Source organism: Leptonychotes weddellii, chromosome 9 (genome assembly GCF_054177405.1).
Source record: "Leptonychotes weddellii isolate Sample4059 chromosome 9, ASM5417740v2, whole genome shotgun sequence".
In the NCBI taxonomy this organism is placed as follows: domain Eukaryota; kingdom Metazoa; phylum Chordata; class Mammalia; order Carnivora; family Phocidae; genus Leptonychotes; species Leptonychotes weddellii.
In genome coordinates this window covers 103,362,845-103,388,038 of record NC_138377.1, presented here as the reverse complement: position 1 = coordinate 103,388,038, position 25,194 = coordinate 103,362,845, and the positions used below count along the sequence as shown (strand labels likewise).

The following is a 25,194-nucleotide window of genomic DNA, read 5'->3' as shown; positions in this document are numbered from 1 at the left end:
TGGAAGCAAGAAATTGGAATAGGCTAGGAAGCCACACTAATAAGGTGTACTCTTTCTAAAAGGAATATAAACAAAAGCTTCCTTCTCCAAAAACACAGTAACTCAAGAATATGAGCTGCAACAACTTAAGAATGCAGCTACTAGGCTTACTAAGAGAAGAAAATAAATGAAAACATGATAGGGCAGGGGCACCTGGGTGACTCAGTCAGTTAAGCGTCTGCCTTCGGCTCAGCTCATGATCCCAGGGTCCTGGGATGGAGCCCAGCATCGGGCTCCCTGCTCAGCGGGGAGTCTGCTTCTCCCTCTGCCCCTCTCTCTCCCCCGCTCATGCGCGCATGGGCGCTCTCTCTCTTTCTCTCAAATAAATAAATAAAATCTTTTTTTAAAAAAGAAAGAAAACATGATAGGGCATAAAGAACAAGAGGTATCATGTGCCAAGACTTTAAAAGAATTTAAGACATTTCTTATGGGTTAGCAATCACGTAAGAGCAACCTAAACTTGACCAATATTTCCCCTCAAACTCTATTAAAGATGAAAGATCTAATTTGAGAACTGACCATTAAATTGAAAACACACAACTTCAATCAGAAAGAACAGAGTTCACTACTTTTTCTAGCCGCACTAGAGACCAGTGTGCTTAGCAGAAGATCAATCAACTAAAGAGACACTGAAATGAATTTCTTAATGCAGATGGAAACGGAGTAGAAGCAGTGAAGATTAAGAATACTATTTTTTTTAATGGAAAAGTTTTGCCTCTCCAGGTGCCACTAGTGAATCTAATTTTTATTGATGACTGGAAAAATCTCATCGCTCTGTAAACTGAATAACCAAGCAGGAAAGAACTGTGCTCTGGATCTATCAAACAGATTGTCATGTCATGGTCTAGAAGCAAATCTAAGATTAAGATTTTTCTCAGAAACTTTTAAGATGGTCCATTTAAAGCAAGTGTATGACTTGTTTAAAATACTAACTTTAAATTAATTTCTGCTTTTAAAATTCACGAAAAGTTAACATGTTGATTCATTATTTTCCTTGGGTACTCACCTGCGTAAATAGTTCTCACAAATATGTCAGGAGACTTGATTGCAATGATGTCAGATATTGGGGCAACATCAAGTTTGGCTGCTATTCTGGGCAAAAGGTTCTAAAAGCAAAAATAGCAGTAAATTACACATATATAGACTTATGGATAGCTATCAACTATCAACACTAACATTCTCAAAATGCATATTCTGCAGAAATTTTAATTCAAATATTTTATAGTTCATATGCACCTTTAGACATACTATAACTTCCAGCACAACTTTTTGGATAGTCTTTGAGATTAAGTAAGAGTCTATCATTACTCTAACTACATCAAGAGTTTTATGAGTTTTAAAGTAATAAACCATCTTAACTCATTATGTTGAATTACAAGATATGATATTTGCTTTAATGAACATCACTCACAAAGTGTGACCATCATGGATTACTGAATTTAGGTAAAACAGAAAAATGTTTAGAAGAGTAGTAAAATTCTCAAATACTAAAACAGATTATATATGTATATATTTACTTAATGTATATGAAAGAAAAAATTTCAAAGCAGACATTTTCACCTTTTTAAAAACTCAGTATTGCATTAAAAAAGATCGAAACTAACCTAAATATCCATCATCAGGGGATAGGTCTATTAATTATAGCTCATCCATAAAATGGAATCCTATGTAACCATAAAACAAACAAGAATGAGAAAGGTGAAGCACAGCCTGTATAATCTGTACAGGAGGAACAAAATTAATGTAAATGCTTTTCCTTGTATGTGCACATAACATCTCTGAAATAGATATGTGTGCTGACTTTGCCCTCACTAGCAGAGATCACTGGGAAAGTATCCCCAGGTCTCAGTTACTTCACCTCATAAATGACAGGAAGAGAATTCCTAGTTTTAGTCTAAAATTCTATGACTCTAGGACTCTAAAACAGAGTTAGTGAAGACTGAATGTCCCTATTTTCTAGTCTCAAGGTTTCCTTAGATGATAACATCATCAAGTGTAATCAAAAAAGTGAACTGTTGCTTTTATTTTTTAACTTAAAGATTTATTTATTTGAGAGAGAGCACACATGCACATGCCCACGAGCAGGGGTGGGGTACAGAGGGAGAGGGAGGAGCAGACCCACCACTGAGCAGGGAGTCCAAGGCGGGGCTCCGTTCCAGGACCCAGAGATCATGACCTTAGCCGAAGTCAGATGCTTAACCCACTGAGCCATCCAGACGCCCCACGTTGCTTTTATCACACAAATAGAAAGCTGAATTCTACACTGCTTTCTACACAGAGCTTACTCCATGGCATCTCCTGAACTTGGTACATGACACCATCTCTAGCAAACGCTCACTATAACAGTATTCAAGTTCCTCTCCTCCATTCCATCCCCAAATCCTCTTTGTTCTCTAAGAATTCTCCCAAGATTACCCTCTAATTACTCCTTTATTCTGTATCCTCCTACATGCATATACAATTACATTATTTAATTGGCACTAACATGTAGTTTGTTTTAAAATAACTTGAATATACATACTTATAATGACCCTCAACTAAACTTAAGCACTCCCAGGGTAGAGGTTTTGTGTCTTCCATTCCTCTTGTGTCCTACCCTATATCTAATAAGTGGTTCTATATATACTGATGCTAACAAGTGTTGATGGCCTGAGTCAATTTTCCTTGTGTTGTATCTACAACAGGAAAGATTTTCTAATTTTCAGTTTATTTTTACCTTTATTATACAGCAGTCCTCTTTCAACCATGACAGGAAGAACTACTGAAAAGTACCACAGTTTATAAAACCACAATTAGAAAAAAATAAGATCTCTTAGAAAATAAAGCATTTGGGAAAACAATTAAAATGCCATTAAACATACTCCTAACTTGGTAAGTAAGTTTAGAAGATACCTACTTTTGAAACAAATCAAATTTGATAGTATTTAAAGCCTGCTTCGCTAAGTAACTCTTTTTTGAAATCACCTTCTTTAACTATTCAGGAAATACCACTGGAATATTGTTACCTGGCTAAGCAAATTCTATTACAAACATTATGTTATGCAGACTGTGTCTCTTTTTATAGTTTTTAACTTTCTAAATTGCTTGAAACTTAGTATCTTTTGTACTTCCATTATTCCATGTTTCATTTTAGCACACCTTAAAAAAACTTTACCATGGTGCTTAAAGGCATATGTTTCTCCAGGTCTGATCTTTCACTTAAATGTCCTGAGAGGGTAGATGGTGAACAGATCTATCTCTACACTATCCAAACAGGCTTGACCACATTGGTTTCAGGGGAAAAACCCCTCTCTCTCTCACTCTCTCGAATGAATAAAATTTAAAAAAAAAAAAACAACTTTCGTATGTTACAACACAGCAATCAAGGTCAGACTATTAAAATCTAGCTAATTAGATGCAACAAACACCCTTTCTTGGTTTAATAATCTTTTCAGAGAACTGTCACCACAAACTCAAGACTGATGAAATTTGTTTACATCATCTAACACAGAATCAAAACTCTCAGAGATAGAATGGTCCACAAAGATCTTTTAGTTCAATGCTCATCTATAACAGAAGTTGGATTTTAATCCTCTGACTTAATCTTCTCCAGAGTAAGGGAAGAAACCCATCTTTTTTTTTTTAACATCTCTCTTTGGTAGACCTTGGACATCACTTGGTCATACTGCGTCATTTTACACATAAGAAAAACAGACTTCGGGAAGGTAAAATGACTAGCCCAAGGTCATATAGGTCTGTGGAACCACTTTACTTATCAATTACTAAATTCTATAAAAAAACTAAAAATTTATAATAGTCTATAATGTGACAACCTAATAATAAAAGGATAATTGTTCATTAAACTCATGTGTTTACATTGTTACTGCCTAGAAATTGTTAACCTTAAAAGAAAAAATTTAATGAGTTCAAACTGATAATTCTAAAGGTTAAAAACAAACTACAGCAATTTACATGGTTATTCTGCAAGTTCTCTACATGGTTTGCAGTGATTCACGTCTAGAAGCAATACTGCACCACAGATAAATATTCACGAACACTACTCATTTTGCAAAAAAAGAGATCGATGTCTTGGAAGCTCACTGTTATTGTCACTCAACATGATTATTTGATATAAGAGATTATATCTTATTCCTCAACTTATACTTTAAAATCAGTTACAACAGAATTATGAAAGTAAAAGGAAAAAAGTTAAATCGAGACAATTCAAAGAAGAAATAAAAACGAATAACTGTATGAAAAGATATTTGATCTCATGATCAAAGAAATGCAACATTTTTTTAAAATATTTTATTTATTTATTTGAGAGAGAGAGATAGCGAGAGCAGGAACACAAGCAGGGGGAGTGGGAGAGGAAGAAGCAGGCTTCCCTCTGAGCAGGAAGCCTGATGCGGGGCTCGATCCCAGCACCCTAGGATCACGACCTGAGCCAAAGGCAGACGCTTAACGACTGAGCCACCCAGGCGCCCCGAAAAGAAATGCAACATTTAAAAAGATACAGTTTTTCACCCATCAGATTGGGGGGAAAAATGTTAAAATGTACAATACCAGGTGTTGGCAAGTCACCCTCTCAAGCAACTGATGGAATGCAACCTGAGACATCCTCTTAAGATAGCAATTTAGCGATATGTATCTCAACTTTAAAAGTACATAGTCTTTGACCCAACTATTTCACTTCTAGCAGCACATGTATACAAGGATGTATGTACAGGGACATTTCCTTACGGCAAGGTTTACAAATGCAAAAAATTAGAAACAACCTAACTGGTCATCCTTGGCTAAATTTGGAGTATTAGGCAGCCATAAAAAAAAGAGACAGCCATGTCTTATTTTTCAAGACACACTCTTTTTTTTTAATTTTATTTTATTATGTTATGTTAGTCACCATACATTACATCATTAGTTTTTGGTGTAGTGTTCCATGATTCATTGTTTGCATATAACACCCAGTGCTCCATTCAATACCTGCCCTCCTTAATACCCATCACTGGGCTAACCCATCCCCCCACCCCCCTCCCCTCTAAAACCCTGTTTGTTTTTCAGAGTCCATAGTCTCTCATGGTTCATCTCCCCCTCTGATATCCCCCTCTTCATTTTTCCCTTCCTACTATCTTCTTTTTTTTAACATATAATGTATTATTTGTTTCAGAGGGAGAGGTCTGTGATTCACCAGTCTTACACAATTCACAGCGCTGACCGTAGCATATACCCTCCCAATGTCTATCACCCAGCCACCCCAGCCCTCCCACCCCCCACCACTCCAGCAACCCTCAGTTTGTTTCCTGAGATTAAGAATTCCTCATATCAGTGAGATCATATGATACTTGTCAAGACACACTCTTAAGTAAAAACCACCAGTAACAAAACAATTCATGATATATTATTACATTTTGGGAGTAAAAAAAAATTTATACAGGTATTATAATTTCAAAATCCATAGCAAGGGGACTAAAAGAATGTACAACTGTTAACACTGTACTTCTAAAACAGGAAGAGGGAGTTGGGAAGAAAGGGGGACTTTGATACCTTGCTCTGCATACTACTGTACTATATGCATCCTTTATAATAAAAATGTATTTGTGTACAACCTAATTTATAATCTTTAAAACTAAAAACTGCAGCTTATTAAGAATGGGATAAAAGAAAAGGGAATTAGAAAACCCAGGGCCACAGAGAGAGCAAGAACAACCCAGTGACAAATTCTCTTAGGCTCCCCCTTAGTTTCCCTCCATCTTTTTTAAAACTTCGTGCAGGTAACTAACCATCTGATCGCACATTCTTTCTTCAGACATATCACAATGCACATGATCAGATTACAGCTTTCTTTACCCTAAGGATGTTTCCAACTACCACACAGCCCTTCCAAATCCCCCAAGGAGATAGAATTTGGCCTTTGTAAATATCCATCAGCCACCCAAATAAACCACTGCTTAAGATGGGTTACTACTACAAATTACATTTACAGGCACAGACAATTCAACATTGTTTTTAAAGAAAAATAATCTTTAGGAGCACCTGGGTGGCTCAGTCGTTAGGCGTCTGCCTTTGGCTCGGGTCATGATCTCAGGGTCCTGGGATCGAGCCCCACCTCGGGCTCCCTGCTCGGTGGGAAGCCTGCTTCTCCCTCTCCCACTCCCCCTGCTTGTGTTCCCTCTCTCGCTGTGCCTCTCTCTGTCAAATAAATAAATAAAATCTTTAAAAAAAAAAAAAAAAAGAAAGAAAAATAATCCTTAAAAATATCCTAGAGTTTTCTCCATGACAAAATTTGAAAATCTGGAAGTGGCATTCTAATAATTATGACAAAATCTTGAAAGAATAGAGTTGTCTCTGTGAAAAAATTTGAAAATGTGGAGATGGCATTTTTACAGAAATTTTAACAAAGTCTTTAAAGAATAAATTTTAGCAAAACTACCATATTAATTCAGAAAGCCAGGATTAGCTACCTAAACAGAGTCTGTTGTACACTTTCAGCACAATGAACGCTAACGCCTTCCAAGTAATGACATCAGATTCCACATTCTCAATCTTCTCACCTTTCCGAAGGCAGATGCTCCAGCACAGATGTGCGTGTAACTGAACTGCTTCTGAGTCACCAGAATCAATGGCGTCAGCTCCTCTGAGAATTAAACACATTTGATAAACACATTTCATAATATTTTCATATTCTTATATTCAAGCATACTTCAGACATTACACTTTTTCCACTGGAAAAGCTCACCTGGAAGGAGGCCTTTGTATGTATCATGCTGAGCCACCAGAACTTTTGCTACACCTGCTACTTTGCAGAGATCTTGTACCACCTATAATTAAAAGTTTTTAATTATCCATCTAACAGAAAGATACAAATAGAGCCACCACTACAAATATCAACAGAACATAAAATCTGATAGCCAACGACAGAAATAATTTTTTTTAAACTACAGAAATTGTTCTGAACAGAAAAAGGGTGACGTAAGTGAAAAAAAATTCTTTAACAAAAAAAAAAATCTTAGGCCAATTGATCTTACTACCAATTATCTTAAACAAAAATTCCTGCCTTGGAAAAGAAAAGTATTAATTGATAAGCCAAAACTGGCACAGCTCTCTATGCAAATGTAGTTATAAATTGTGCTTTTTACCTTTCAATTAATGCAAGTATAAATTCATCATTGTAGAAATGGTGAAAATGAGGCAATGGTTAGGTTCTCTCTCACACACACAATAATAACACAGCCAATGGGTTTCCTAGAGGTAAAGAATAGGACCTAACCACACTGGTTTACAGGCCACTGCACTTTATTTGGCAATAATAATTTCTGCTGAATTTAAAATTAGTGAATTTAGGCAATAGAAAAATCTTATGTAACAGTCCATTGTCAACTTCTGAGTTCCTGCCCACCTACATATATTTATCTATGATAAAGCAAAATAATTTTTTAATTCCTCATTTTTCCTGTGTGGAATGAGAATGAAGTTCTGGGAAAGCTTTTTGACTACTCAGATTTCCTATATATAAAAGGCAAGTAGAATTCCCCCTTTTAATTCTCTAATTACAGCAAGACTGGCTTTCGCTTTAGCAGAGACCTAACAATCATATCATGGTCTCTGTCTTCTTGTTTACCTCCACGCTGATTCACTGATGAGTAGGCATAAAAAGCTGTGCCTCCTGCCCCCTACTCAATGGAAGGTAAGGCTGCAACAATAGTCACTGTTTCCCAGATAGCAAAAAGTACCTCTGCTGAACCAAGTATGGCAGACTATCCTGTACTACCAAAACTATCTTTTTTACCAGCAAAAACTTCTGGCACTACACAGAAAAATCACTTGCTGCTTACGATAAATGACTACAAAAAACAGTAGAAAACTGAAATCTGCCTAAGCTATTAATAGAATTTCTCTATACAGGTACTGTTTTTCTTTCAGATTAGAAGGCGACAAAACAATAAGATTGTAACTAAAGAGAAAATGGTTTCTGCTTCGATTTTTCTCAAAACAGTGTGAATAAAATAGCATTTCAAATAGTTTTAAAATATTTGAATAATTATTTAAAATCACAGCCAAATAATCAAACCCAGAACTTGTATATCTAAAAGCAGGGCAACCAAAAAAGATAGCTTAGCCATGTCATCACACCTTCTGGTTACTATCAAATAAATAAGATTCCTAGTTGTTAGCAGGATTTAGGTAAAGAAACCCATACAACTTAACCCCAAACCTGCTAGAATACATTCTTTCAGGATACTAATTTCATGTAAGAAATTAGACGGAAGTGACACTAGCATTCTGAACCTGCATTATAACACATGCTCTGCATCAATGCCCTTTAATAAAAAATAAATAAAATCCTCTAAAAAGAAACATGCTTTCTCCAGATTTCTTCCTCTGAGGTCTAAGTCCCCAACTGCACACTTGGCAATTCCTGTATGGTACAGGAGGGAATTGGTAGCTCAACTTAACTGAGGCATGATTTCAACTACACTGTAGCCCAGTGGTACAGATTCTGCAAACCATATTCTAGAACCTTCCTAGAGGGTTAGTTTACAAACCTGTTATCTCATTTCAACAACAACAACAAAAACAAAGAACACCTTTTACTAACAGCTATAGTTTGAAAAGCATAGTACTTACATTTGAATTCTTACACCAATTAAAAATTAATATCCATGATACTTTGTCCAGATTTACCACTTTCAGGAATTAAAAGCAATTAGCTGGTATATTCATCAATACAAAAAAGGGATCAGCTATTAACCTCTAAGGAGACTCAAATATTATCATTCTACTTGGTACCTGATGGCACATGATGGTGCCAGTGGAACTAAATCAAGTATTTTACCTCATTTCAAAAGACAAAATGCTTAGTGAGCAAACCTTTTAGTTCCTTTTTCACATGTAGTAATGACTATGACACTGGCCATTTAATGAGGATTAGAGCTCAGTTTGGGTTACAGTCCTCAGCATAATTCTCTGTTGCCATCTTTCCCTGTCTCTTGATGGAGATTATATTTGCTATGGTTGACCTTAAAAATTTCTCACCTTGTCACATTTGGTTCCAGCTACTAAGCAAGACACTTCACCTCCAAGACGTTTGGCTGCAGTGATGGTATTTAATGTAATGGGTGCTAGGGTATCATTTGCATGCTCGGCTATTACCAGGGTACTCTGAAATCGTAGCACTGAGGCCTAAAAGGAAAAAAAAGGTGGAAAAGAATATTGTAATACAAATAGGTTTTTAAAACTCTAATTACTAAGCATGTATGCTTTAAAAAAACCGTACACAACACTCAGTTCTATAAATGTATTCATAAAGTACTTACTCAATGGCAAAAATTAAGCTATTTGTGTCTATCATTCTATTACTAATATTCTTACTTAATAAAAACAAAGTGCAAGTTTGTATTCTGTTAGAAAAATTTAATTATTTCAAAACAACTTTCCCACTAATCTATGTTTCTGAATATTGTGTGTTCAATGAGAAATTGCTAACTACATCTAAATTTAAAATTCTTAAGTAGAGGGGCGCCTAGGTGGCTCAGTCAGTTAAGCATCCAACTCCTGATTTCAGCTCTGGTCATGATCTCAGTGCCATGAGACAGAGCTTGGGATTCTCTCTCTCCCTCTCCCTCTGCCCCTCACCCCCACCCCCGCTCAGGCATGCATGCTCTCTCCCTCAAAAAAATAAAATAAAAATAAATAAAATAAATGTAAAATTCTTAAGTAGAACATATTACCTATCAAACTAGGAATCAAACTATTACCAATTACATCCACTTGCAGCACAACTGCTAAAGATACAGTATATCCAGAAATAATGGGTTTGAAATCAATTACTATAGTCAATTTCTATTGCTTTCAGGCAAAATGCATTCAATACCCAAATAACTGATAATGTAAATCTGTCTTTAAAATACAATACCACACAGTAATTTTGCTGGGGTTCCAACTGTTTAAACATACTTCTGAATTCAAAAAAGAAGCTTGCAGACCATATCTTGGAACCAACCAGCATCCACCTATATCTACTGTGGACTATCAAGAGACCAATAGTTCACGGTCATCTGGAATAATTCAAACACCAGGAACACAAAGATGAACAAGAATGGTCACTCTACTCAAAGATTTTAAGGGAAATATGACTTGTTTACATACAATTATGAGAACAGTTTTTCAATCAATGAAGAGATCCAAAAGGCTGGAGGTTGCAGATCATGAAATATAGAATCAAGAGGAAGAAAGGAAGGATTTTAGGTGTTCCTGTCATGTGAAAACATGAGGAAGGGCACCATAGATGTGACAAAATAAGAAAACTCTGACCTATCCTTGTGAAAAATCACTATGAGAAATGAGAAAAGGAGGCACTGAGGATCAAGTAGCATGGTTGTAAGGCTTAATTCAGCAATAATCTTTAATCTGGAGCTGGAGTGAGGAAAGCATGGTACAAAATTTACACCAGAGCGGGAAATTTACAAAGGAGGGAATGAATGAAAGGCAGACAGGCATGGGACTATAATGCTCATTACACAATTAAATTTACAAAATCAATATTTTTTTCATTTACTATATTGTAAATACCAATTGCTATATTTCAATATTCTTTACCTTTTTATTGCTGTTAAGTATATGAGCATACCAGTTTAACCAGTCCTATAATCATTTGGGTAGTTAGTAATTTATTATTTTTTATAAAGATTTTATTTATTTATTTGAGAGAGTGAGAAAGCACAAGCAGGGGGAGCAGCAGAGAGAGAGGAAGCAGACCCCCCCCCCCCGGGGAAGGGAGCCCAACATGGGGCTGGATCCCAAGACCCTGGGATCATGACCTGAGCAGAAGGGAGACGCTTAACTGAGCCACCTAGATGCCCCAGTAGTTTTATTATCATAAACAATGCAGGGGCATCTGGCTGGCTCAGTCAGTGGAACATACAACTCTTGATCTCAGGGCTGTAGTTTGAGCCCCACATTGGGTGTAGAGATTACTTTAAAAAAATAATAAAATGCATAAAAACCAAACAATGCAGAAAAGACCATCCTTACAGCTAAATCTCTGCACTCATCCTCAACAAATGAGAGTTTGTTTTAATCTTGAAAGACCCTTCTGATTGGAACCTGGCCAGACCTTAGCTGCTCTCCTTCCATAGACGACTAAGCCAGATTCTCTGCAACCTTCAACAAGCTATAGGGACCCTCTTCCCATAAGCTTTCTACCTGTACCAGTTCATCCTCAACCTTCTCCTCAGTCTTCTCAACCATCTCTATCCTTGATGAACCAATCCCAGAGCTGGGGACCAGAGACTACAGGGATATGCGAGAGGAAGGAATCACTGCATTATATATCATGGATGGCATTTCTTGTCTTTTTCTTCCCTTTCTGTTTACTCAAAGGAAGCAAGGAAGGAGGTGGGGGATGAGACTTTTGTTGTTGCCAGATCAAGTACCTGCTTGTATAACTTTTTCTTTTTTACAATAAAAAAAATTGCCTTCTTACAGGAGGTGGGTTAAAGTAAGAAATCTTTATGCATATCTTACGATTATTTTCTTATAACAAATTCCTAAAAATGTTAGATCAAGAGGTAGGCACACTTTTAAAGCTTTTAATACTGACTGACACAAACTGTTCTCCAGAAAATTGTAGCAATTCACAACAGTTTACAATTCTTTGGATGGAATGAAAGTTCTTAGAAGGCAAATACCATGCCTATTCAAAGAATCCAGTACAACTTTTTTAAATATATATCTGTAGAAATATATAGTACTTTCTCTTTTTTAATCAGAAGATCACAGTATCTTTTGCAAAGAACTCTAATTAGGACTCAGTGGCATAATTTATGATTTAAATCACATTTCACAAGAATTGCCAGTAACAAACTCCTTATTACCAATACATAACAGATACCATATTTTTTATTATGTTTCACACATCATTTATTATAAAAATTATGAGATTTCCATCACCATTTCAAGAATAAATCCAACATTTGGTGGCAGAAGGCCCATATTTGCCGTAAATTATAGTTCTATCATAAGATAAATTAGGCAGTTCTCCCAAGGAATCATCAAGGTTTTTGGAACTTCTAGGGGGACACTGTATATATATATATATATATTTAATTTTTTAAATTTTTTTAAAGATTTTATTTATTTATTTGACAGAGAGAGAGAGACAGAGAGAGAGGGAACACCAGCAGGGGGAGTGGGAGAGGGAGAAGCAGGCTTCCTGCTGAGCAGGGAGCCCGATGCAGGACTCGATCCCAGGACCCTGGGATCATGACCTGACCGAAGGCAGACGCTTAACGACTGAACCACCCAGGCGCCCTGTATATTCTTTTTAAAAGACTATTCAAAATTATAACAGTAAACAACAACAAAAGAACATACCTAAGAACCCACTCATTCATCTACCTGATCAATCTTTACTAATTACCATTACATCATATAGGCACTCCATATTACTTTATCACTTGACTCCTTACAGTTTTTTAATTTATTATGTTATGTTAATCACCATACATTACATCATTAGTTTTTTGAGGTAGTGTTCCATGATTCATTGTTTGTGTATAACACCCAGTGCTCCATGCAGTACGTGCCCTCCTCAATACCCATCACCAGGCTAACCCATCCCCCCACCCCCCTCCCCTCTAGAACCCTCAGTTTGTTTCTCAGAGTCCATCGTCTCTCATGGTTCGTCTCCTTACAGTTTTTATTTTTTTAAAAGATTTTATTTATTTATTTAATTGACAGAGAGAGAGAGAGAGACAGCGTGAGGGGGAACACAAGTAGGGGGAGTGGGAGAGGGAGAAGCAGGATTCCAGCTGAGCAGGGAGCCTGATGCGGGGCTCGATCCCAGGACCCCAGGATCATGACCTGAGCCGAAGGCAGTCGCTTAACCGAGCCACCCAGGCACCCCTCCTTATAGTTTTTAATACTAAGCTTCCTTCTAACTCAGTGTTCTACCTTCTATTCCTCAGATACCACCGAAAGAGAAGCTACAGCACCTAAACATGGTTATGTGGCTTAATTCAGCAGTAATAGTTGTGTGTAGCAGAAGAAATTGGTCTGTAGTCTTTCAAATGTTATGCCTCAATCTAGAGCTCAGTTTCTTTATCTGTAAATTGAGGGAGATGAGCTAGCTCAGAGGATTTCAAACTACATTCCATATAAGACTAAGGGTGTCAGGGAGGCACACCTCAGGAACCACCACACAGGATAAAGTAAAAACCAGGCAAGCGGGGTTGCCAGAATGGCTCCCCAGCTCTGCTTTAACCAAATTAAATAAACCAAAAGATACAGATATTGAGAAAGAGTTGACCCTGGAACAACATGGGGGTTAGGGCACTGACCCTTGATGCAGTCAAAAATCTACATGTAACTTTTGACTCCTCCAAAACTAATACCCTACTGTTGACCAGAAGCCTTCCCAATAACAGTAGGCAATTAACACATATTTTGTATGTTATATGTATTATATACCATATTCTTACAATAAAGTAAGCTAGAGAAAAGAAAATATTAGGAAAATCATTAGAAGAGAAAATACGTTTACTGTACTGCACTCTTTATCAAAAAAAAAAAAAAAAAATTCACATACAAGTGGACCAATGCAGTTCAAATCCATGTTGTTCAAGGGCCAACTGTGTATCTTATTTAAAATTCATAACTCTATGACGTAGGTATTATTATTACCTTGACTTTACAGATGAAGAAACTGGAGCTTCATGGCTACCTAGCTAGGAAGCAGAGCCTGTTTAAAAGTGTAAGCAGTCTGGGGTGCTTGGGTGGCTCAGTCAGTTAAGCAGCCAGCTCTTGATTTTGGCTCAGGTCATGATTTTGGCTCAGGTCATGATCCAGCCCCGCACTTAGCCACTTAGCAGGTAGTCTGCTTGAGGATTTCTTTCCCTCTCCCTTTGCCCCTCCCCCTGCTCATGCTCACTTGCTCTATCTCAAATAAATAAGTAAACCTTTTTTTTTTAAAAAGCTTAAGCAGTCAGACTCCAGAATTTGTGTTTTTAATTACTAGCTCACATCAAAGTACCATCATTTTTAAGTTCTTTTATATAGGTATCCCCAGCTTTTCAAAAATTCATTTTATGCCACTTCACTTTTATGAAAGACCTACATGTTTTCTTTGTTTTTCTTTCTTTCTTTCTTCCCTTTCTTTTTTAAAGATTTTATTTATTTATTTTGACAGAGAGAGACACAGCAAGAGAGGGAACATGAGCAGGGTGAGTGGGCAAGGGAGAAGCAGGCTTCCCGCCGAGCACGGAGCCCAATGTGGGGCTCGATCCCAGGACCCTGGGATTATGATCTGAGTCGAAGGCAGACGCTGAACGACTGAGCCACCCAGGCGCCCCCCTACCTAACCAAAAGAAATCGGAAGAGGATTTTCATTTTTATGAAAAAAGGTGAAAAGCAAAACTAGCATTCAGCATTTGTTTTGCAGCAAGCTGTACCCCAAAGCGCTTTACCGTGTACCCCAAAGCAGCAAGAGGGGCACCATCAAGCTCCTTCCCTGGAACTACACTCAGCATCAAGCCACCATAGATTTGAACTGTGTGAGCATTTGTGATTTGTCTTAATTTCTTTTGTGCATCCATTAACAAGATGTATCCTATGATAACAGAAGAGCCTAAGAGAAGTTATTTTTTGAGTCTGAGAACACTAAAAAATGTTTCCGTATAAGTTAATGGCAACTGCTTCTTCACTTTACACTGTTTTAGCTTATGAAAGGTTTTATAGGAAAGCTCTATTTTGCATAGCAGGGGAAACCTGTAGATGGGTCATTCCTATAAGATTTCATTTAGCAAGTATTTTTCCTGATTTTTAAAAAATAGCACTGATCAAAAAGAACCAAAAAAAGATGATGTAAAAGTTCTCTTTTCCAGCTCTAAACATTTTAGAGCCCTAAAATCCTACTTTAGGTATAAGAGTGGTATAGATAACTACTAAAGATTCAAAAAGGTCCATTACTGGAAAGGTTTTTAAACAAGTTACATTTTATTATCTTATGATCCATTGCATCTGTGTACTTTAGGGCCCTCTTTTTTTACGGGGGGAAAAAAGGAGCCAAATTCTTTAACATTTAAAGATAACTATAGAAAGACTTAATAAGGTAACAGTCCAGAAAGGAATCTCAACCTCTTGAAAACACTGAAATTACTTAATGCAGGCTGCTGTCACCATAAATTCTGGCTCATCGACCTTATCTGGGCCCTCAAAATTGCCTGACAATGTTCTATGTTATCCACATTGGCACTTTCACTTTCCAAAGCAACTCTGATCAAATATCCCCTTCTGATGTTTCTCAATTGCTAATAGAGTCTGTTTCCTACTCTCAGAAGAGAGCCTCATTTCCTACTTCATTCACAATGAAAACTGAAGCCATTAGAGAGGACCTGCTTCACCTTCCTGATATCCAACAGAAATTACTGTCCCTGTCCTATCAAAATGGAAGCTGCTACAGGTCCTAGATTTGATTGCTTTATCTGGGCTCTAGGTTCTGTCCTCTCAAATCTAGTTGAAGACTTCTTTCTATAATCTCTCAGTAATATCTCTAACTTCTCCCATTTTCCAGAGCTGCTTCCCATCAACATTTAAACATGTTTGAGGCTCCCCAATTTTATTTATTTATTTATTTATTTATTTATTTATTTATTTAAGATTTTATTTATTTATTTGACAGAGAGAGACATAGCGAGAGCAGGAACATAAGCAGGGGGAGTGGGAGAGGGAGAAGCAGGCTTCCCGCAGAGTGGGGAGCCCGATGTGGGACTCGATCCCAGGACCCTGGGATCATGACCTGAGCCGAAGGCAGACGCTTAACGACTGAGCCACCCAGGCGCCCCTGCTCCCCAATTTTAAAGAAGCCCAAAATTAAAAACCCACTAGCACCATCTTCCACTCCAATTCTCTTAATTCCTCAATTCCCATTCATGCCTCAACTGCTTGCACTCTTGCTTATGTCCTCACCAAAATTACCAACAGATACTTTTCAGGCTTTACCTTACTATTCTCACAGAAATATTTGAAATTATTGACTATTCACTTCTCATTTCCATGGCTTAATTTATAATTTACCACCTATAAAAGAATCACATATATATTGGAGGAAGGAGGGAGAAAGAGATGTTAAATCTCGTTCCTAAGTGCTAGACCTGAAATTAAGTTACTCTCTGCACTTTCAACTGCTTAACTTGCCTGTCTCCATCAAACACTCTCCAACTCAGCAGATCCAAATCTTAATTCATCTTTCCCCTGATCCTCTAGCTCCTTACCAGATTTTACATCCAGAGTTCTTCAGGGGATGTACCACTCTCTAACAAGCTGCCCAAACCATGATCTGAGAGTCATATCTGAGTTTTTTCTCAGCCCTCACATCCAATCGGCTACTAAAGTCATACCAATTCTCCCTTCTAAATAAAGTATCTCCTAAATCCATTCACTTCTCTCCATCATCAATGCTACCACCTAGGGCAGGCTTTTATCCTTCCCCTATAACACTCCAAACATCTTCCAACCCAGCTTTCTCCCCTCCAATCCATTTCTCTGTGATCTTTCCATGACACAAATCTAGCATGTTACTCCCCTGCCTAAAACACATCAATTGCTTCCTGCCCCCCTAGGATACAACTAGACTCTTCAGGTTGGCTTACCAGGCATTTATTTTATGGCATGATCTATCTCTCTAGCCATATATTCCTCTCTCCATTTACACCCTATTTTCAGATACTTGAACTTGCCCTGCTCTCTCTGACCCCCAGCCTTCCCTCACATTGTTCCCTCTACCTAGAGGACCTCTTCCCCTGTTACCTGATTAGCTTCCAGTCAATCATCCTTAAGTTTTCTGCTTAAATGCCAATCTTTCCAAGAAGCCTTAGTACAGGGCAGTGGTAAATAGTATAGGCTCTGGAGCCACCCTGCCTGGGTTTGAATTCCACTTCCACTGTAACTTCTCTGCGTCTTGGTTCCCCAATCACAAAATAGAGATGATGCTCTCACAACCTCACAGAGTTGTGAGAACTGAATTATTGGAATAGTGCCTGGAACATAAATCGCTCGATAAACATTAGCTAAACATAAAAACTTTCTTTGGATCTCCTTGGACTAGTTAACTTTGCTAGCACCAACAGAGTACACTGAATTGCCTTCATTATAGCACTTATCACACTTGACTATATTCACCTGATTATTTTGCCTTCTCCACTTGATTTTGAGGACAGGGGCCATATCTGATTTTCTTACCACCATAACCCCAGCTTCTACTTTAGTGTCTAGCCCAGAGGAGATATCCAATAAATGAACTGAACACTGATTTTAAAAACCACTCCATCAAAAGAATGAGATGACAAGCCACAGACTGGGAGAAAACTATTTGCAAAAGACATATAATAAAAGGCTGTAATCTAAAAGAACACAAAGAACTCTTAAAATTCAACAGTAAGAAACTGATTTTTAAATATGGGCAAAAGATCTGAACAGACACTTCACCAAAGAAGATATATGGACAGTAAATAAGCACATGCAAAGATGTTCAACATCATGTATTAGGGAACTGCAAATTAAAACAAAAATGAGATACTACTGCATACCTATTAGAACAGTGAAAATCCAAAACACTGACAACATCAAATGCTGGTGAGGATGTGGAGCAATAGGAACTCTGGTGGAAATTAAAAACTGTACAGCCACTTTGAAAGACAATGTGGCAGTTTCTTACAAAATTAAATAACTCTTGTCATATAATCCAATACTCATACTCATTGGTATTTACCCAAATGAGTTGAAAACTTATTTATATACAAAAGTCTGCATATGGATATCTACAGCAGCTTTATTCATAATTGCCAAAACTTGGTAGCAACCAAAAAGTCCTTCAGTAGGTAAATGGATAAACTGTAATTCATCCAGAAAACAGAATATTCAGCACTTTAAAAAAGAAAAAAAGGCGTTATCAGGCCATGAAAAGGCTACATACTGTACAGTTCCACTTAGACAACATGCTGGAAAGGCAAAGCTGGAGACAGTGAAAAGATCAGCAGTTGCCAGGGGTTGGGGGCAGAGGGGTTAGAGGGAAATAAGCAGAGCACAGATTTTAGGGCGGTGAAACTGTTCTGTATAATACTGTAACAGTGGATACATGCCACTGTACACTTGGGATACACCCACAGAATGTAGAACACTAAAAGTGAACCCTAATGTAAACTATGGAGTTTGGTTGATAATATGTAAATGGAACATCAACTGGAACAAAAGTACCACTCTGGAGCAGGATGCTGATAGTGCAGAAAGGTGGGGACAAGCAAGGGGAAATACATGGGAACTCTGTAGTTTCTGCTCAATTTTGCAGTGAATCTAAAACTGCTCCCCAAATAGTCTATTGTTTTTCACATATGGTCTATTTAAAAAAAAAAAAATCTGTTGCTTTAAAAACATCCTTTAAATACTTCTACTCTATACACTGAGCTATAGAAAGCAATTAAGACTCTAGATCAGCCTTTCTCCAAGGCTGCTCATCTAAGCCACAGAAAATCTAAAAGACTGTTGTCTTAATTCTCCCAAGAATGAACATAACTAGGACCATTCTAGACACATAGGAGAGAAGTTAATTCATTGCATATAGTGGGTGCTTTAAATGCTTGTTGCCACCTTACACTTATATCTTCCTTTTGTATGTGTGAGTGTACAAGTTTATTGGGGAGTACTCCTGGAAACAACATCTATTAGCATCAAGGAGTCAGGACTGGGTAGTGGAGGAAGCTAAACTGCAAGAATGCAGTGCAGTCACAACAAAGATCTAGGCTGAACCCACAAAGTGCCATGGAGCTATGACGGCCCTTCAGAGTTATACAGAAATGAAACAAGGGTGCTACAGATCTTACTTTTCACACTGTGTCATTATTCCAGGACTATTTTTTCTTAATTTCCAGGGCTCCTTCAGCATGTTCCACCTTACCTTAGACAAAATTCACATGGACTTTCGATTTTGTTTTGTTTTAACAGTCAAACTAACACGACTGATGCTTTATTTCTGTTTCTAGCTCAACCCTGCAAATAATCCATATTTAAAAACCAGAATATCTAATAAGAACACATACAATATGAACAGAATTAAAATAAACAAGTGACTTAAGACAGACAAAACTAAAAAATGATGTTTTCATCTAAAGAAAATCCTCCACCCTATTACTTCATCACTCAATAACAATTATAAAGCACCTCAGTTTACAAATAATTTCAGATATCTTGTCAGTTTCCCCAGCCCCCTAATTAGATTATCCTCCCTGCCACTACATGTTCCCCAAATACCCTATACACCTGTTACATCGATCATACTTAAAATAATGTGTTCAATGTCTGTCTTCCTCATCTATCCACACCATGTGGGCAGGAATTAGGCGTGTCTGTTCCCCACTGTGAATTTAGTACCCACTAAGTGCCTGGCACACAGCTGGCACTCAAGAAATGTTTAGTGACTAAACGAAATTTCCTCAGAATGATAAACTAAAAAACAACTCTTTGTTATCTCACTAGTAACTTAATTATCCAAGAACAGTATATAAACTTGTTAAATCACTACAACAGATACCCCATCATGCTTTCAGAAAACTTAGCAAAACTGATCAGACTTAAATAATAAAATGTGAAGTTTTCTTTCACATACCAACGACATACCTCATAGAGCTCACTGGCCTTTCTGAGAGGGTATACTTTTTGAGGGCAGGGCTAAAAGGGGTTATCATTCTCTCTCCACCCTTTCAGAGCCAAACTTCTTGAAAATAATGTCTGTAAGCACCAATTACTGCCTCATCTTTCTCTCCTTTACTCACAGCAAACTGGCTTTCACATCCACCATAAGACTGAATCCAATCTCTTCAAAGTCACTAACAACCTTGTTATAGCTAGATCCAGTGAATATATTTTGGTCCTTCTCTTATTCAACCTTAACAGTGTTGCCACTGCCTTTTTTTCAGTCTTTGGTGTAACCAAGAGATTTACTGCTCAGGAGTTCCTGCTATGACTTGAACTCTGTGTTCATGTAGTAAACTACCGTAGGTGTTAGAAGAAAAAACAAAAGCTGGATTCTAACTCCCTACTTTACCCTTACAAACCCACTCAAACCTAACGTAGTAAGAATAATTTTAACCTACTCCCTGCCCCCCCATCATCTTTGAAAACGAAGTGAGATATGGGTAAGGGGAAGGACAGCATGAGGGTCTTTTTGCTTCTTAACTCAAAAATAAAAAGGCAGGAATAAACTATAAAATCTTTCCAAGTTCTGGGGCACCTGGGTGGCTCAGTTGGTTAAACATCTGCCTTCGGCTCAGGTCATGATCCCACAGTCCTGAGATGGAGCCCTGTGTCCAGCTCCCTGCTCAGGAGGGAGCCTGCTTCTCCCTCTCCCCTCTACCCTCCCACCCCACTTACGCTCTCCCTCTCTCTCTCAAGTAAATAATATCTAAAAAAAATAATCTTCCCAAGTTCTAATGAAAAAGATAAATAATACGTAAAGTCACCTATCCCTATTTTAACATACATTTTGTAATATAAAACGTATAGTACATTTTTGTACTTAAAATAAATAACTTACTTTAACCTCTTTAATAATAAAATATGGTAGCTTTTAATCATTACTAGAAATGTCATATGACATTGATTATAATATTAAAAACACACTCAATTTACTTCACTTTAAAAACAGACAAGACCCTTAGTAGACACATTGGCAGGCAGCGTAATTTTACAGAATTCACCTTATACAATAAATCTTTTAGAACCATCGAAATTGGTTCTCTTTCTTCTTTCAAAAGAAATTAAAATTTGCATGCAAATTACACAGTTCAATCTCATTTGTCAATGATAGGGCATGGACTCTGAAAAATGTCATGTTCCTTCACACCAATTTCATAGCTTCTGAATCATGATTGTTATGCCTCCCCGTCTGGCAATGAATACAAAAACAGGAACATTCAAATGCCCTTGAAAAGGGTTGCTTCACTCTCCACATAAAGTATTTCTTTGGTATCTTAGTCAACAAATCAATTTCAAATGCAAATGAATATAAAATAATACTCATAATTCAGATTAATTTCCCCACAAGAATGTTAACTAATTGCAAATGCCTACCTATTTTCCTCTTAATGTGTTCTCTAGCTCTTTATTGTAGATGTAAAATACCACCTCCATTAAACAGATGACATTGAAGAGCCCCCCAAAGATGAAGGACTTTGCTCAAGGGCACAAATCAGGTCAATACTAGAAACAACTTGGATACGAAATGCAAGTCATTTAACTTACGTTCTAACAATTTAAGGTATCTTTTTTTTTTAACTGCAGTAAATAACACTTATAAAATTTATTATCTTAATCTTCTTTTTAAAAGATTTTATTTATTTATTTGACAGGGAGAGACATAGTGAGAGAGGGAACACAAGCAGGGGGAATGGGAGAGAGAGAAGCAGGCTTCCCGCCAAGCAGAGAGCCCGATGTGGGACTCAATCATGACCTGAGCCCAAAGGCAGACTCTTAATGACTGGGCCACCCGGGCACCCTCATCTTAATCATTTTTAAGTGCGGTTACTATATACACATTGTTAACAGTTCAAGACAACCTTTTAATAATCTATTATTAAAAATATAGATTTGTAGAAATATACCTTCCTAAATAACTCATGGTTAGCTACAGAACAAATTTTTTAAATTTCAAGAGTAGGGATTTCAGATAAGCTCCTTGACTTTATGACATCACTGATGTATAAATGCTAAGGTTCAGAGACGATGGCCAAAAAAGAATTCTTGAGATGTCTTCAGTGCAAAAAGGTGGTTTTATTAAAGCATGGAGACATGACCTGTGGCAGAAAGAGCTATACTGGCGCTATGTCGGGTGACTAGCTACTGAGGGGCTAGCCATTGTTAGGGAAAGGTCATTTATTACTGTCTATAACCTTCATCATGAGACCCTTCAGATTAGAAGGCCATATTTTTTTTTTCAAGATTTTATTCATTTATTTGATAGAGACACAGAGAGAGAGGGAACACAAGCAGGGGGAGTGGGAGAGGGAGAAGCAGGCTTCCTGCTGAGCAGGGAGCCCGATGTAGGGCTCGATCCCAGGACCACCTGAGCCCAAGGCAGACACTTAACGACTGAGCCACCCAGGCGCCCCTAGTAGTCCATATTCTTGGAGGATGATTGCAAACATGTATCTTGAGGGTAAAGATAAAGGAAGTTTCCAAAGGAATTTATATGTTAAAGAAGACTTACAGGATCCTGGGAGTCAGAGTAATGTTAATCATAAAGGCAGGTGAGTTCCTAGAGGAAGGTCACTCTACCTGTTTCAAGGACTTGTCAGTGGGCTGTAGGCAATAAGGAAATTTAATTTTCTTCTTTTGCGTTTGTTTCCCACATCATCATTAGAAAACAGGAGCCAGAGGGACTCCCACTTTAGAAATATAGGACAACTTGAGAGCATCAAAAAATTAAGATAGTGAGGCACCTATGTGGCTCAGTCAGTTAAGCAGCCAGCTTTTGATTTCAGTGCAGGTCATGATCTCAGGGTCCTGGGATGGAGCCCCATGTTGGTCTCTGCACTCAGCGGGGAATCTACTTGAGGATTCTCTCTCTCTCTCTCCCTGTGCCTCCCCCACCAGCACAAGCTCGGGGGCGCACACACTCTCTCTCTAAAATAAACCTTTTTTTAAAAATGTGATATTAGAGGGAGGAGCAAGATGGCGGAGCAGTAGGAGACCTGAATTTCGTCTGGTCCCAGGAATTCAGCTAGATAGGGATCAAACCATTCTGAACACCTACAAATTCAATAGGAGACTAAAGAAAAGAATAGTAGCAACTCTCTGAACAGAAAAGCAACCACTTTCTGGAAGGTAGGATGTGCGGAGAAGTGAATCCGAGGCGATATTCGGGAGGATAGATGGCAGGGGAGGGGGCCTCCAGCGGCCACTTCCAGCCAAGTGATAGAGCAGCACAGCACAAAATCGAAAATTTAGAAGTCGGCTCCACTGAGGGACGTTGCTCCAGTGGCTAAGCAGGGGGGTGGGGGGGGGGTGGAACCATCGCTGGGACAGTGTGGTCTCAGGACCCTCGGGATCACAGAAAGACCGGGGGTGCCTGAGTGCGGCAGAGCTCCCAGGTATCCGAGCAGGGAAGCCGGCTGCAGAGACGGAGCTGAGGAGTGGGCTCCCAGCTCGGGGTTGCCATAAACCGAACACACTGCAGGGATCTGCTGGGTTTGGAGACTCCACACAGGGTCAGATGCCAGAGATAGAAATGCTCAGTCACAGGCCAGGTGAGCAAGGAGTGCGGCCAGAGACCGGGGAGATGGGAGTGAATGACTGCTTTCTCTGGGGGCTCACTGAGGAGTGGGGCCCCGAGTTCTCGGCTCCTCCGGGGCAGAGATTGGGAAGCCACCATTTTCACTCTCGTCCTCCAAAGCTGTACGGAAAGCTTGCAGGGAACAAAAGCTCCCGAAAGCAAACCTGAGCAGATTACTCAGCCCGGACTGGCAAGGGCGGGGCAATTTCGCCTCCGGCAAAGACCTTTGGGAACCACGGCAACAGGCCCCTCCCCCAGAAGATCAGCAAGAACAGCCAGCCAAGACCAAGTTTACCCATCAATGAGAACGGCAGAACTCCAGCGCTAGGGGAATACTGCACATAGAATTCATGGCTTTTTTCCCATGATTCTTTAGTCTTTCACCAAAGTTATTTTTTTTTTACTTTCTCTTTTTTTTTTTTATTTTTCTTTTTCCCTTTTTCAACCAACATCTTATCAATCCCTTTTAAAAAAAAATCTTTTTTATTTTTCATTTTTAGAGTCATATTCTACCCCTTCATAGTAGTTAACCTTATTTTTGGTGTATATATATATATAAGTTGTTCTCTCTTTAAAATTTTAGGATACAGTTTCTTCTAACAGACCAAAATATACCCTAAATCTCTAGCGTATGGCTTTGTTCTAGTCTCCTGCCTGATCCCATTCTCTCCCTTTTTTTTTCTCTTTAAATCCTCCTCTTTCTTTTTTCAACCAACTCCTTATCTTATCAACTCCTTTTATAAAATCTTTTATAAATTTCATCTTTACAGTCATATTCCATCCCTTCATCGTATTTACCCTTATCTTTGTACATATATAAGTTTTTCTTTCTTTAAAATTTTGGGAGGCACTTTCTTCTAACAGACAAAAATATGCCCAAAATCTAGTGTGTGGCACTGATCTATGCACCAGCCTGATCATATTTGATCATATTCTGTTTTTTTGTTTGTTTTTATCTTTTTCTTTTTTTCTCTCTCTCTTTTTTCTTTCTTTCCCTTTCTCTTCCTCTGGTTTCAGGTATCTTCTGATTTGTTTAGTGTATATTTTTCTGGAGTCGTTGTTACCCTGTTAGTATTTTGTTCTCTCATTCATCTATTCTCCTCTGAACAAAATAACAAGATGGAAAAAATCACCTCAAAAAAAAAGAACAAGAGGCAGTACTGACTGCCAGGAACCTAATCAATATGGACATTAGTAAGACGTCAGAACTAGAGTTCAGAATGGCGATTTTAAAGATACTAGCTGGGCTTGAAAAAAGCATGGAAGATGTTAGAGAAACCCTTTCTGGAGAAATAAAAGAACTAAAATCTAACCAAGTCAAAATCAAAAAGGCTATTAATGAGGTGCAATAAAAAACGGGGGCGCTAACTGCTAGGATAAATGAGGCAGAAGAGAGAATTAGTAATATAGAAGACCAAATAATGGAAAATAAAGAAGCTGAGAAAAAGAGAGCTAAACAACTACTGGATCACGAGGGCAGAATTCGAGAGATAAGCGATACCATACAACAAAACAATATTAGAATAATTGGGATCCCAGAAGAAAAAGAGAAGAGAGAGGGGCAGAAGGTATAATGGAGCAAATTATAGCAGAGAACTTCCCTAATTTGGGGAAGGAAACAGGCATCAAAATCCAGGAGGCCCAGAGAACCCCCCTCAAAATCAATAAAAATAGGTCAACACCCCAACATCTAATAGTAAAACTTACAAGTCTCAGAGACAAAGAGAAAATCCTGAAAGCAGCTCGGTACAAGAGTTCTGTAACCCACAATGGTAGAAACATTAGATTGGCAACAGACCTATCCACAGAGACCTGGCAGGCCAGAAAGGACTGGCAGGATATATTCAGGGCACTAAATG

At 38.1% G+C, this 25,194-nt stretch overlaps 1 protein-coding gene across 3 annotated transcripts in view; it reads right to left on the bottom strand.

Moving 5' to 3' along the window:
- The window catches only part of ETFA (electron transfer flavoprotein subunit alpha), an 82,852-nt gene that overhangs the window by 53,256 nt on the left and 4,402 nt on the right, over positions 1 to 25,194 (bottom strand). For all 3 annotated transcript variants that reach the window (XR_014148136.1, XM_081829639.1, XM_081829640.1), the window contains exons 2-5: positions 9,052 to 9,198; positions 6,755 to 6,836; positions 6,570 to 6,652; positions 1,046 to 1,145 (exon numbers count right to left, since the gene is read on the bottom strand). Coding sequence is in view for 2 of the 3 variants with exons in the window: in XM_081829639.1 (XP_081685765.1) it covers positions 1,046 to 1,145; positions 6,570 to 6,652; positions 6,755 to 6,836; positions 9,052 to 9,198 (412 nt within the window). In the remaining variant the exon portion in view is untranslated. The remainder of the gene's footprint in view (positions 1 to 1,045; positions 1,146 to 6,569; positions 6,653 to 6,754; positions 6,837 to 9,051; positions 9,199 to 25,194) is intronic.